Consider the following 15,990-nt stretch of genomic DNA (forward strand, 5'->3'; position numbering starts at 1 on the left):
TGGGGGAAGCTGTGTACTCTCTTCCTCATGCCCAAATAAGGCCTGAGAAGCAAAACTAACCCTTATAGGACCCAGGCTGGTCCTGCAGTACGCAAGGCCGCTCTTTGTTCAATAGTGCCATCAGCACAAGCCAGGCCGGCCCACTCCTCCACTACCGCACGCCTCCTCACCAACACACACACACGCACACATACACACACCCACCCACAATTATAATTCACAATTATACATGAAAGAGTGCAAAATACATGCACTGTTACAAGGTGGCAGCATTAGTAATGGGTAATGGGGAGGTGGCAGCATTAGTAATGGGTAATGGGGTGGTGGCAGCATTAGTAATGGGTAATGGGGAGGTGGCAGCATTAGTAATGGGTAATGGGACGGTGGCAGCATTAGTAATGGGTAATGGGACGGTGGCAGCATTAGTAATGGGTAATGGGGTGGTGGCAGCATTAGTAATGGGTAATGGGGCGGTGGCAGCATTAGTAATGGGTAATGGGGAGGTGGCAGCATTAGTAATGGGTAATGGTGAGGTGGCAGCATTAGTAATGGGTAATTGGGTGGTGGCAGCATTAGTAATGGGTAATGGGGTGGTGGCAGCATTAGTAATGGGTAATGGGGAGGTGGCAGCATTAGTAATGGGTAATGGGGAGGTGGCAGCATTAGTAATGGGTAAGGGGCGGTGCAGCATTTGTAATGGGTAATAGGGTGGTGGCAGGATTAGTACTGTGTAATAAGGGGCAGGGCTTACACATTAGGGGGCAGGGCATACACAATAGGGGGCAATGCTTACACAATAGGGGGGCAGGGCTTACACAATAGGGGGCAATGCTTACACAATAGGGGACAGGGCTTACACAATAGGGGGCAGGGCTTACACAATAGGGGCAGGGCTTACACAATAGGGGGCCGGGGCTTACACAATAGGGGCAGGGCTTACACAATAAGGGGCATGGCTTACACAATAGGGGGCAATGCTTACAGAATAGGGGGGCAGGGCTTACACAATAGGGGGCAATGCTTACACAATAGGGGACAGGGCTTACACAATAGGGGGCAGGGCTTACACAATAGGGGCAGGGCTTACACAATAGGAGGCAGGGCTTACACAATAGAGAGGCAGAGCTTACACAATAGGGGCAGGGCTTACGCAATAGGGGGCAGGGCTTACACAATAGGAGGCAGAGATTACTCCATAGGGGGCAGGGCTTACACAATAGGGGGCAGAGCTTACACAATAGGGGACAGAGATTACTCCATAGGTGGCAGGGCTTACACAATAGGGGCCGAGCTTACACAATAGGGGGCAGAACTTACACAATAGGGGCAGGGCTTACACAATTGGGGGCAGGGCTTACACAATAGGGGGCAGAGCTTACACAATTAGGGGGCAGGGCTTACACAATAGGGGGCAGGGCTTACACAATAGGGGGCAGGGCTTACACAAAAGGAGGCAGGGCTCACACAATAAGGGGCAGGGCTTACACAATAGGGGGGCAGGGCTTACACAATAGGGGGCAGGGCTTACACAATAAGGGGCAGGGCTTACACAATAGGGGGACAGAGCTTACACAAAAGGAGGCAGGGCTTACTCAATAGGGGCAGGGTTTACACAATAGAGGGCAGGGCTTACACAATAGGGGCAGGGCTTATACAATAGGGGGCAGGGCTTACACAATAGGGGGCAGAGATTACTCCATAGGGGAGAGGGCTTACTCATTGGGGGGCAGAGCTTACACATAGGGGGGCAGGGCTTACACAATTAGGGAGCAGGGCTTACACAATAGGGGGCAGGGCTTACACAGTAGAGGGGCAGGGCTTACACAATAGGGGGGGAGGGCTTACACAATAGGGGAGGAGGGCTTACACAATAGGGGCAGGGCTTACACAATAAGGGGCAGGGCTTATACAATAGAACGCAGAGCTTTCACAATAGGGGAGGGCTTGCACAATAGGGGGCAGAGCTTACACAATAGAGGGGAAGGGTTTACACAATAGGGGACAGGGCTTACACAATAAGGGGCAGGACTTACACAATAGGGGGCAGGACTTACACAATAGGGAGCAGGGCTTACACAGTAGGGGGCAGGGATTACACAATAGGGGCAGGGATTACACAATAGGGGGCAGGGATTACACAATAGGGGGGGCAGGACTTACACAATAGGGGGGCAGGGCTTACACAATTAGGGAGCAGGGCTTACACAATAGGGAGCAGGGCTTACACAATAGGGTGGGAGGGCTTACACAATAGGGGGGAGGGCTTACACAATAGGGGGGGAGGGCTTACACAATAGGGGGGGAGGGCTTACACAATAGGGGGGGAGGGCTTACACAATAGGGGCAGGGCTTACACAATAAGGGGCAGGGCTTACACAATAGGGGCAGGGCTTACACAATAGAAGGCAGAGCTTTCCCAATAGGGGGAGGGCTTGCACAATAGGGGGCAGAGCTTACACAATAGAGGGGAAGGGTTTACACAATAGGGGACAGGGCTTACACAATAGGGGCAGGACGTCCACAATAGGGGGGCAGGACTTACACAATTGGGAGCAGGGCTTACACAATAGGGGGCAGGGATTACACAATAGGGGGCAGGGATTACACAATAGGAACAGGGCTTACACAATAGGGGGCAGAGCTTACACAATAGGGGGCAGGGCTTACACAATAGAGGGCAGGGCTTGCACAATAGGGGGCAGGGCTTACACAATAGAGGACAGGGCTTGCACAATAGAGGGCAGGGCTTGCACAATAGAGGGCAGGGCTTACACAATAGGGGGCAGGGCTTACACAATAGGGGGCAGGGCTTACACAATAGGGGGCAGGACTTACACAATAGGGGGCAGGACTTACACAATAGAGGGCAGGGCTTGCACAATAGTGGGCAGGGCTTAGACAATAGAGGGCAGGGCTTACACAATAGAGGGAGGGCTTACACAATAGAGGGCAGGGCTTGCACAATAGGGAGCAGAGCTTGCACAATTGGGGGCAGGGCTTGCTCAATAGGGGGCAGGGCTTACACAATAGAGGGCAGGGCTTGCACAATAGAGGGCAGGGCTTACACAATAGGGGTAGGGCTTACACAATAGGGGGCAGTACTTACACAATAGGGGGTAGGACTTACACAATAGGGAGCAGGGCTTACACAATAGGAGGCAGAGCTTACACAATACGGGGCAGGGCTTACACAATAGGGGGCAGGGCTTACACAATGAAGGGGCAGGGCTTACACAAAGCCGGGACAGGGCTTACACAATAGAGGGCAGGGCTTACACAATAGGGGCAGGGCTTACACAATAGGGGCAGGGCTTACACAATAGGAAGCAGGGTTTACACAATACGGGGCAGGGCTTACACAATAAAGGGGCAGGGCTTACACAATAGGGGGGGGGCAGGGTCTACATAGTAGGGGGGGCAGGGCTTACACAATAGGGGGGGCAGGGTCTACATAGTATGGGGGGCAGGGCTTACACAATAGGGGGGGCAGGGTCTACATAGTAGGGGGGGCAGGGCTTACACAATAGGGGGGCAGGGCTTACACAATAGGGGCAGGGCTTACACAATAAGGGGGTAGGGCTTAGACAATAGGGGGGCTTACACAATAGGGGGGCAGGGCTTAGACAATAGGGGGCAGGGCTTACACAATAGGGGGCAGGGACCACGAACGAGTCGAGTCAACCTGTTGAACCCGCGTGTGTGTGTGGGGGGGGGGGGGTTTCTTCAGGTGATCCTCACAGGTAAACCGCTCAAGACACAGAAAAAACCTCTTGTCTGTGAAGACTTGGTTTACCTCCGTGACTACAGATGCTGTGTTTCTGTGACTACTGAACCCAGCTGACTCTAGACGGGAACTATCTAGGCTGGTTCCTAACACCCAAATGGCCAGGTTCTCCATAGTAAGTCGTGATAGCATCTAGTAAATACACAATTCATATTGGTTGTGCAGTATTTACGATGGGATGTATGTATACATGTGTATAAGGGGGGAGAGGGCAGAGGAAGGGAGAAACGAAGATAAGGGGGACAGAATAAGGGGAGAAGCGAAGATTAGGGGGGACAGAATAAGGGGAGAAGCGAACATAAGGGGGACCAGAATAAGGGGAGAAGGGATGATAAGGAGCGAGAATATGGGAGAAGGAGCAAGGATAAGGAGAGAGGCGCCTCGAACAAAGGACAGGTGAGCTCCCACGACCACCTCGGCCTCTCCTCCTCCTCCTCGCGACAACACAAGCGCGCCCCACACACCCTTTATGCCCCCCCCCCCCCCGCCCCCCAGGTGGACACGTGATGTGGCCCAGGTGTTGGCGCCGGAGGGGGGGGGGGGGTGGGCACGTGGTGCTGGGGGAGGGGAAGAACACACGTGGTGTAAGGAGAGGAGGGGTAAGACTGAGAGGAACCAGGAACAAAGAGAGGAATTGAGATAGACGAAGACAAGAAGAGGGAGAAGACGGAAGAAACACGGGACAACAGATAATAACAATAGCTACTAACAGATAATAACAGGAAAATAGTAAAAACAAAAACAGTTAACAGATTACTGATGACGTTCTTTACGGGAAGATGTTCCGTGGCTAGTAGCTAACTAGCTACTAAACTAATCTATTCTAACCACGCCTAGCCGAGCCTAACCACGCCTAGCCTCACTAGGTAAAGTGTAACGTAGCATTACGTCACCTAGCAGGTCCTAGCTTAACCTAATATAACCCAGTCTAATCCCAGCCTTTAATATGAGTGGTCGAACTCTAACTGCCTCTCTGCCTCCAATACCTAGCCTGACCTTCACTATGATGGCGTCACAATATGTAGGTCAAGGGTCACAATGTGTGCGTCAGGGGTCACAATGTATAGGTCAAGGATCACAATGTATAGGTCAAGGGTCACAATGTGGGTGTCAAGGGTCACAATGTGTGGGTCAAGGGTCACAATGTGTGTAGGTCAAGGGTCACAATGTGTGTTGGTCAAGGGTCACAATGTGTGGGTCAAGGGTCACAATGTGTGTAGGTCAAGGGTCACAATGTGTGGGTCAAGGGTCACAATGTGTAGGTCAAGAGTCACAATGTGTGGGTCAAGGGTCACAATGTGTGTAGATCAAGAGTCACAATGTGTGGGTCAAGGGTCATAATGTGTAGGTCAAGAGTCACAATGTGTGGGTCAAGGGTCACAATGTGTGGGTCAAGGGTCACAATGTGTGTAGATCAAGAGTCACAATGTGTGGGTCAAGGGTCACAATGTGTGTAGATGAAGAGTCACAATGTGTAGGTCAAGGGTCACAATGTGTGGGTCAAGGGTCACAATGTGTGTAGGTCAAGGGTCACAATGTGTGTAGGTCAAGGGTCACAATGTGTAGGTCAAGGGTCACAATGTGTAGGTCAAGGGTCACAATGTGTGTAGGTCAAGAGTCACAATGTGTAGGTCAAGGGTCACAATGTGTGTAGGTCAAGAGTCACAATGTGCGTAGGTCGTCACAATGTGTGTAGGTCAAGGGTCACAATGTGTAGGTCAAGGGTCACAATGTGTGTAGGTCAGGGGTCACAATGTGTGGGTCAAGGGTCATAATGTGTAGGTCAAGAGTCACAATGTGTAGGTCAAGGGTCACAATGTGTGTAGGTCAAGAGTCACAATGTGTAGGTCAAGGGTCACAATGTGTGTAGGTCAGGGGTCACAATGTGTGGGTCAAGGGTCACAATGTGTGGGTCAAGGGTCACAATGTGTGTACGTCAAGGGTCACAATGTGTTGGTCAAGGGTCACAATGTGTGGGTCAAGGGTCACAATGTGTTGGTCAAGGGTCACAATGTGTGGGTCAAGGGGCACAATGTGTGTAGGTCGTCACAATGTGTGGGTCAAGGGTCACAATGTGTGGGTCAAGGGTCACAATGTGTGTAGGTCAAGAGTCACAATGTGTAGGTCAAGGGTCACAATGTGTGTAGGTCAAGAGTCACAATGTGTAGGTCAAGGGTCACAATGTGTGTAGGTCAAGGGTCACAATGTGTGTTGGTCAAGGGTCACAATGTGTGTAGGTCATGGGTCACAATGTGTGTAGGTCAGGGGTCAATGTGTGTAGGTCAAGGGTCACAATCTGTAGGTCAAGAGTCACAATGTGTAGGTCAAGGGTCACAATGTGTAGGTCAAGGGTCACAATGTGTTGGTCATGGGTCACAATGTGTGTAGGTCATGGGTCACAATGTGTGTAGGTCAGGGGTCAATGTGTGTAGGTCAAGGGTCACAATGTGTAGGTCAAGAGTCACAATGTGTAGGTCAAGGGTCACAATGTGTAGGTCAAGGGTCACAATGTGTAGGTCAAGGGTCACAATGTGTGTAGGTCAAGGGTCAGAATGTGTGTTCGTCAAGGGTCACAATGTGTGTAGGTCAGGGGTCACAATGTGTAGGTCAAGGGTCACAATCTGTAGGTCAAGCGTCACAATGTGTAGGTCAAGGGTCACAATGTGTAGGTCAAGGGTCACAATGTGTTTAGGTCAAGGGTCACAATGTGTAGGTCCATCGCGTTTATGTATATAAACGTGTCCACTTATACATATGTATACCTGCACATATTTTCTGTACACACTGGAGGCTGTGGGAAGCAGACCACCTGCCGTGGGAGTCGACCTGGTGATCGCGGCCTGGGAGTACCTGGGAAGAGCCAGGTGTGCCACCAGTGGCGTCGAGAGCCTCGACCCTGACGACAGATGGTGGCACTCTGTCAGGTAGGGAAGGGGGGGGGGAGTGAGAGAGGGGTGAGGGAAGGAGAGGAGAAGGGAGGGAAGGAGGAGAGAAAAGGTGAAATGAGGGAGAAACGACAGACAAAACTTCGTCCTCTGCCGTGACCAGGATTCGAACCTGGGTTATTGCGGCCACAACGCAATGTACTAACCACTATACGATCACGGCCACCGTGGAGGTGAGTGTTGTGAGGTGATTGGCTGGTTATGTTATTGATAACAGTACCTGCTCCCACATCCCCCTTTTTGCTCTCTCTCTCTCTCTCTCTCTCTCTGTCTGTCTGTCTGTCTGTCTGTCTGTCTGTCTGTCTCTCTCTCTCTCTCTCTAACATAAATATTTCATTCACGGGGAAGACGTGGGGCCCAGCAGCTGGAGCTTGTTCTCTCAAACACCAAGCTTGTGTGGGAACCGACCTGTGAGATTTATATTTAATTTATATGAATTTATATTTACGTTAATTTATATACTTCGATAGCAATTGTATAATGATAAGTGGACTGTATTTCTGCAATAATCTCTTAATCTCACAAATCGATCCTCTACACATTAGGGGGGTTTATTAAATTAATATATATGTATGCAGCCAATCAAACTACAGAATTAACTACATACATTGAAGAGGTTCCTTATCTTATAGTACAGCAGGCTAGTCCACCAGGTATAACTAGGGTGTAGACACCAAATTATCCTCTTTGAGGTAGCTTCTATCACCCAGTAACTGGTGCACAAAGTCTTCCTCGTCTTGACCTGTCAAAAGGGCGCTAACTGTGAAGCCAGGTTCTATATATGACAAGTTATATCAGAGAAAACACTATACATGGAACAATAAAGACCTGGTTTAATTACCTTTAGTTTGAGGCTTCCACGTGCTCTAACCGGGTCATCCTATATAATGACATTAATGGCCACTAATGATAGATAATGGGTTTCGGAAAGAACACTTAACTTGATTTGTAGACAGCGTGTTGATAATGGTACACTTCTGGTTTCCATAACACTACGTCCAAGTAAATTAACAGGAGCCGAATTTGCTCCCGTGTGAGCCTCTGGTCTAGTCTCAACAATGGCTGCATCTAACACTCCATACTATTGACGCCTGGCCGACATTGTCCAGATATGATAGGAGCCGAATTTGCTCCACGCGTCTCGGATGTGACACAACAATGGCTCCCTCCTTCCTCACTCTGACGCCTGGCTTACATTGTCCACATGTCAGAAAGTGATAGAAGGGTCACATTTACTCTACTTTAATATTGATAATTAAGTTAATTTATATAAGATGTTTTATGATGGTAAAGTCCAAAGACTAATGTATTTAAGAATAATTCCCAGCAGAATAGCTGGTGAATTATAATAGTATGTGGTGATGATATCCCGTTTTCTATAGACGGTAATTCCACTACAAGTTACGTTTTCTATGGGTAACTTGTTGGTAATACAGCTATTATCTGTATGATTATTAAATGGTGTCGGATTTTCCGACAGCTTGCGAGCCCCGGTCACCAGGGGTCGAGACCCTCTGTGAGGATAAGGTAAGGAGCCTTGGCCTCTCACACCTGTAGAACATCAGGCAGGGAAGGGATATGATCACAATATCAATGATACCTAAGTCAAAAGGACGTTAAAGGATATAACCTCTTTAAATTGAGAGAACAAAAGCATATAAAAGTAAGCTGGAAGGTAGTGAGACAAGTGCCAGGAAACACCCGGCCACCGACTCGAACCCCTGACACAAGGAGGCTGAGGGAGCCACCTCCATCCACAACCTTAAAGCCAGATGCGACAAAGAATTCGAACCCCAAACTTGTTCAATTGAAAAGAAACAGGAAAGTCAAGGGTGACAGGCGGGGAGTGGAGCTGGACCCCCCCCCCTCCCGTCCTCACTGACTGGCAAGCACTGATAGATAAGTAGAGAGTCCTCCCGCGCACCTGCCACCACCACCGTAAGCAGTTTTTTATTTACTATTATTATTTTCTACCACAAACGTGGCCACACGTTTACAATGCTAACCAGCATATATACATTTTCTACTGTCCTCCATGGACAGGGTTAGAGATGTGTTAAACATATAATTTATTGAACAATCAACCACAGAAGGTGATTCGGGGCTTTTAAAATGCTAAGCTAACCTACATACGTAAATACATACATACACAGATTTACGTATGCCCAACATAAAGTGTTCGATGTGTCTTTTACATAGTGTCATTAATGTGCATTTACAAAAGGTGAAAAGTAATTCTGATCAGCTTCCATATATACTTTATACACATACACACACACATATACATACATATATACACACACATGCATTCACATACATTTGTCTCATTTACTCTGACAGGGTGAGATAGCTGATAAAAAAAAACTAGTGTGCAATTAAGCACTTAATCACTGAAGGTGATGAAGGTGCTTTTACAAGCTCAGGTTATATAGTTACATCACATACATACATTATATAATTGATACATTACATGGTTAATCTTGGGTACAAGTTCAATATATCATCAAGTTTCCAGTACTCATATAGTAATTACACAGTTCAGCATACCTTAGCCCAGGAGGGCGAAAGTCAGTCAATATGGGACATTCTACAATATAATGTTCAAGAGAGTGCATGTTTTCTCTTTCACAAAGTTGACACATTGTGTACTCGACATTTGGGTTTTGAGAAAGCTGCCAGATATGTCTATATCCCAGGCGTATTATGGCCACTATAACATCACATTGCCGGGTTCTTGTTCAATTAGTCCCATATGTTAATGTCTCCTCACGATATCTATCATAATATTTAATGCTACAAGTTTCAGGTCTTTGTGAATTTATTAGGTTGATGAGATCTTCATTATATATTTGTTTAAGTATTCTCTTTGTCACTGCTAATGAAACACCCATATCAATTTCCACCACTGGTTTTCTGCAGGCTGTCTTTGCAAGCATATCAACAGTGTCATGCCTTGAGATGCCAACATGTGATGGTATCCATAGGAATTTAATTTCAAATCTGTTTTCTTTAGCAGTTAAAACATTCATTCGAATATCACTGCCTATTTTCTGGGTGTCACTACTATGTGCGTTCAATGCCAGGAGTGCACTCTGCGAGTCACAGTATATAAGTCCACTGCCTTTGTCTTTTAAAAATTCAATGGCAAGGTATATGCCTGCAATTTCGGCTTGAGCTGTACTTGCCCAGTCATTGATGTGCTTCATTGCTGTATGTACGAGAGAAGATTGTTCAAATATATTGCATACACCTCCGGTACATCGTCCACTTTCTTCTACAGAGCCGTCGGTATAGCACTGATACACATCGTTACCCATATTCTGAGTACTTTCAGTGCTAACTGTTTTAATAATGTAGTGAGCACACTATCTTTCTTGGGCGCATTTACAAAATCAACTGATAGATCCCAGTTATCCCATGGAGTAATTGGTTGATTAATCATTAATTGAGTTGGGTACATATTTAATATTTTGATGGAGTTGGCTACCTTGTAGAACCAAAATACATAATCAGATTTCGTTCTTCTTCTATAGACCTCAGGTGAGTGCAGCATATTAGAAAGTTTAGCTTGAAACTTCATGTGTTGTCTAGATCTACTCAATGCCTTCACGCCGAAAACTGTGCTAATAGACAAAATTCTCTCACTTATGGTAGGTAATTTTTGAACTTCGGAGCCTCAAGAATGAGACGCTTAGCTTCATTTTGCAAGGTTTCAAGAGATTTCAGCTCTTTGTCAGTATACAGTGTGAGATGTAGAGCATTGTAGTCAATCACAGAGCGTATAAATGATACATAAAACATTCTAGGAAGTCTCACGTTGATTCCATGATTCACACCAACAAGGACCCACAAGGACTTTAATCTCTCCCACAGTCTCCTCTTGAGAGAAGAAAGGTACCCAGGGTCGTTAATGGAGACACCAAGGTATCTGTAAGATTCGCAGTTCTCAAGTGCTCGCCCATCTATATGATAATTGGGTGGTGGAATACCACATGGAATGAGGGCACGAGCTTTCTATACAGAGATAAGGAGGCCACATTCCTCAGCTCTGGTAGCAAAAGCATCGAGCCGAACTTGCATTCTAAGCTCGGAGGCAGCCTGTAAACATACATCATCAGTATAACTTCATCAGCAGTCTTCATTATTAGTTGGAAGATCTTTAATATTAATAAGTTTATGCATCAGAACGTTGAACAACAAGGGGCTGAGGACCCCTCCTTGTGGAGTTCCCAGTTCAAAGTGTTTGCTCTTTGTGCTTTTAACACCATTAAACAAAACATACGCTGTTCGATTAGACAAATAGCCCTTTATCCATTTCAGTAATTTTCCTTGTATTCCCAGCTCGGCAAGCTGTTCCAGTATGATTTCTCTGTATGTTGTATCAAAAGCTGCTGCTAGGTCGATGAAGACTGTTTGAGGGGAAGCTTCAATATGTGCGAAGTACTCAGCAAAACAGTGTTGTGTACTGAGCCCAGGCATAAATCCAAACAGTTGGGGTGACAGGTGCCCCTGTATACGATACATGAGTCGGTTAAGAACAATACGTTCAAGCACTTTACAAACACACGATGTTAGAGATATGGGTCTATAATTATCTGAGTGTGGTTTGGGGATGGGAACAATGACAATCTTTGCCCAAGCATCAGGTAATACTCCTTCACGTAAACTCATTTTGTACAACACTAATAGTGGATTACCTGGTACGTGTGAGACTAATCTCAGTAGACTGTAAGTAATACCGTCCTCTCCAGGAGCAGTTGATTTTCCATCTTTAGTGCATGATTTAATTCCCATTCAGATACATCATTAAGGTCCGACACGTCGATAGCTGTACAGGCAAGATTGATGGTTCGTTGTCTGTTGGAGCGTGTGTCATAAGTTTGTGGTGTATGTTAATTGGGAGTGAGTCGTTGCTCGATGTTAGTGCCCATTGATCAAGGAGAATGTTTGCTTGTTCTAGTGGGCTGTGGTGCAGTGGTTTGGTTGGGCTGCTTCTAGAAATTTTTCGTATCTTTTCCCAAACTTCAACAAGTGTTGTTTGCTCATTTATACTTTGTAGGAACTCTTCTCAATGTTTATTACGTATAACGTTGCTCATGTCTCTCACCTCTCTATTTGCAACTAGAAATGCATGCAAGTCACCTTGTGCTTTGGTTCGTTTGTACGCAACTCAAAGTTGTTTTACTCGTTCATGTTCTTAAACAAATACGGGGTCAAGGACCCACTTGGGTGGTGGTAGGTGTTGCCCACTTCTGCTAGGCTTACGACCTGTTCCCCAACACACCCATGTGTCGTAGTAGGTAGTAATCGTATCAACGAGATCTCTGGGGAAGGCTTGTACATTCGTTATTGTGTAATCTTGATACCATTTTGATATACAATTAATAAAGTGGTCATGCAAGCCATATGGAATATTAATTTTCCGTCTCTGATGTCTATTAGGTACATCACACTGTACCTCATAGGAAGCAGAAACTGCATAGTGATCACTAAGTGATTTACCAACGAACATTCCATCCTATCTTGCACAAGGTTTCTACCCATTACATAATCAAGTCTGCCTCCCAATAAATGAGTTTGGGTATCCGTAGTATACACGGTTAATCTGTTGTCATAAACATATTTGATAAATTTGCATCCATTATCGTTGTTAGTACTGTCTCCCAGCGTAATATGTCTAGCATTAAAATCTCCCATGAATATTGTCCCATGATTGTCTAGATCTGGGAGCAATGTTACATTGAGTTTCTGGCTTCTGGCATATACGTTGAGGAATGAGAAGTGGCCTGCTGTAGTTTGTACATGAAAGTGATGGTACTGTGTGTGTACATTGTGTGACGTGCTCACAAGAATGTGCGGTAAATCACTTCTGACGTATGTTAATAGGCCTGTGGCGTTACTGTTATTATAGGATGCATACCCTCTGATCTTTGGTGGGGTTTTGTTTATCATATTGGACGTGTAGGGCTCCTGTAAAGCAATTATATCTATGTTATTACTGGTAACATATGCAATTAGGTCATTCAGTCTTTTGTTGATGCTACGAATGTTCCAACTGAGAAACCTAATGGTTCTAGTGTCAACAGCAGCCATCGTCTTGGTGTTGTTCCTCCCAGGGACTGGTGGTCCCATTGTTGTCCTTGTCCCACTTACACAATGTGTCAATAAGTGACTCTACGACGTAAAGAGCCACACCAACCTGGCGTTTGGTGTCGTCAGGAACATCTGGTGACATCATCAGTTTCTTGATCACTGAGCAACTCGGGATGGTCCGCGAGTCAATGTTCTCTGTAAGTTGTATGGCATAAGTACTGTCACTCAGAGTATTATCTTTTTCATTCTCGTACTTGGCTTGAGCGCGTTCGTTAAGGTCAATAATCATTTTAAAATATGCTGATACAGATCGACTTCCTTTTCCAGTTAATGTTTCTGTGTCACTAACACTGCTGTCATTCCTGAGTTGACTGACGGCATCGCTGCCACCGCCTCCGTTGTCGCTCTCATCTCTGCTGCTCCCGCCGCCTCAGCCGCCGCCGTCACCACCACCGCAGGAACCTTTACCAGCGCGGGCCACGGCTGTGACACAGCAGTGTGGAGGCTGCTGTATCTCTTGTGAAGGAGCCCGACGTAGCGTCTGTATAATTTCAGCCAGTTCTGTTTCCTGTGCTTGCAAGGTTGCCAACTGTCATTTAACTGTTGTCTCAGGCTGTTGTGTGTTAGGGGCGTTGCTGGAACTGTCAATACTATGGGACGGGTCAACAGTACTAGAGAAGGCATCAGTAGGCACTTGTTGTGTCTCGGGCACTTGCCTCCTTGTGCCAAGGGAGGCTGGCCGTTTGGTACAGTCTGAGTGCCAGATGGTGACTCCTTCCGTACCACATCTGAGACACTTCAGCGGCGGTTTAGACGGAGCCACAGATTCAGGATGTTGCCCTGCTTCTGTTGCAGTGTTCTGTTGCTCCTGTTCCTGCTTTCTTTGGTCTCTGGTCTTCTTATACTGACAGTCCTTCAGTGCATGAGGACCGGAACAGAGAGCACACTTGGGTGTGGGGCACTAGCACTACTTGGCTATGTGGCCACTGCCACAGCACTTGTAACACTTCACAGGGTTCGGTTCCCACACCCTGAACGTGCTGGGGCGCGCATACAACCCACCAAACCACTACTTGTCAGGTGGCAGGTCAGGCTTTTTCCAGACTATGACTATTTGATCAGTAGGCTTACCATTCTTGGTCAATCTTCGTGCTCTGTGTACCCCCATGTAATTCATAGGCCCACTCTAGTGGATACCCGTGACTGTACCTGTAGACTAGGTATTCATCCATCTTCTTGTTCCGTGTTGGATTATCTAGAGGGGAGAGCTTTACATCACCTATTTTCCCTTGTATAAGAGCCTCCACAACATGCTGCTTCTCTCTTGAAACATACACATATGGGGAGTTGACATGTGGACGTACCACGCCTGAGGAGCCAGGTGGGGTACACCACGCTCAGTTTCTTACTCCACACAATCCTGTCCGCCACATTCGTTCCTTTAGGGAAGGTCAGGTGTGTACTCGCTCCTTGGTGCTATTAAACCGTCTTCCAGCCTGTTGTTCACCAGGCTTCTGTTTCCCTTGTTTCCTTCTCAGCCTCTTACTTACCACCTCCACAAACCCATCACTGTGTGGTGGGGTGACAGTGTCACTGGTCACAGTAGGGGAGGACCATGAGGGTCCAGCAGCTACCTCCTCCATACCTGCTTCTTCAGGCGGCGGTAATTGTTGCTCTAACCTCCTCCGATACCTGGTTTGCATTGATAATCATATGATGATGACAAATGGCAAAGCAGGCAGCATGCCTTACCAGTCATTGGCACCAACAGTTAACACCATATATATATATAAATATGTATATATATATATATATATATATATATATATATATATATATATATATATACATATGTATATATATATATATATATATATATATATATATACATATGTATATATATACATATATATATTTATTATATATATATATATATATATGTATATATATACATACATATATATTTATTATATATATATATATATATATATATATATATATATATACATATATATATATATATATATATATATATATATATATATATATATATATATATATATATATATATTGTGACAATCTCTTTCAAGAGAGATTGAGCCTGCTCTTCCCTACCTAAAGTTATGTCCAGTTTACAAGTACAAGATGCTACATTCAAGATACGTCCACCAGTAGCACAAAATGTTTTGACCAGGAGGCAAAACGTACCCAAGAACCCCCCTACTCCACACACCCTCCACGCCGGCTCGTCATCAACCAGCCAACTACCCATCCCAGCCTGCCTACTCCTGATTGGTGACTCGCTGACCGCACACCTGCACACTGCACCTCAGCGCCATCTACCTGAGTCGATGTCTGAGCCTGGACCAGTCATCAACTTCAGAATATTCTTTGTGCTCTTAGAGTTGACATCTCTCTCTGGCATACTAAGCTCTCTGGCTTTTGGTATACTAAGGGAGGTCTCAGCCATAGCCAATATTCTCAGCACCATTTCACCATTTTATATTATTTGATCTATTGTGTTTTTGCATTTATCTTTGTTATTTAATTGTACTTTTAATTTCCCCGAGATTTGTCTTTATTTTCATTTATGTTTAAAGTAAATATTAAAGTTTCATTGTTCATACTTTGTGTTTTATGTGTTCCTCCCTCTAACTTACCACAGACAACAGGCAAGCAGTCTATCTTTTTTTGTAAGTGTGACCAGGCATTGACACCTGCCATTGGAGGACTGGCGAACATCTACACTCCAACGCTTTCCAGTCACAATATATATACATACACACACATGCATTCACATACATTTGTCTCTTTACCCTGACAGTGTGAGATAGCTGAGAAACTAGTGTGCAATTAAGCACTTAATCAATGAAAGGGATTAAGGTGCTTTTACAAGCTCAGGTTATATAGTTACATCACATACATACATCGTATAATTGATACATTACATGAATTTTTTTAAATTTTGCCCTGAAGGGCGAGTTTATTGGGCAGCGCCACTAATCTTGTGAGTGGACACACCGCCATAGCAGAATGTACAACACTCCCCAATAGGAAGAAAACCCGCTGGGTTGTTCATCCTGTCATTTGTACCCAGACACAGCTGGGACTTGCTTAACTGTCTCAAGTGAACAGCTCCTCAAACAAGAAGATTAACATCTGTCAACC

At 45.7% G+C, this 15,990-nt stretch overlaps 1 protein-coding gene and 1 non-coding gene across 2 annotated transcripts; one reads left to right on the plus strand and one right to left on the minus strand.

Annotated features, from left to right (window-relative positions):
• Positions 1-278: 278 nt before the first annotated feature.
• LOC138372868 (F-box/LRR-repeat protein 17-like) lies at positions 279-704 on the plus strand. Its single transcript, XM_069338539.1, has one exon. The coding sequence runs from the start codon at positions 279-281 to the stop codon at positions 702-704; it is 426 nt and encodes a 141-aa protein (XP_069194640.1).
• Positions 705-6,820: 6,116 nt separating this feature from the next.
• TRNAH-GUG (transfer RNA histidin (anticodon GUG)) lies at positions 6,821-6,892 on the minus strand. The gene has a single exon. It is a non-coding gene; the product is annotated as a tRNA-His (tRNA).
• Positions 6,893-15,990: the final 9,098 nt, after the last annotated feature.

This window comes from Procambarus clarkii, chromosome 40 (assembly GCF_040958095.1).
Source record: "Procambarus clarkii isolate CNS0578487 chromosome 40, FALCON_Pclarkii_2.0, whole genome shotgun sequence".
Lineage (NCBI taxonomy): Eukaryota > Metazoa > Arthropoda > Malacostraca > Decapoda > Cambaridae > Procambarus > Procambarus clarkii.

Excerpts from the sequence above, each read along its gene's own strand:
- LOC138372868 (XM_069338539.1), top strand. The coding sequence starts at position 279 with ATGGGTAATGGGGAGGTGGCAGCATTAGTAATGGGTAATGGGGTGGTG.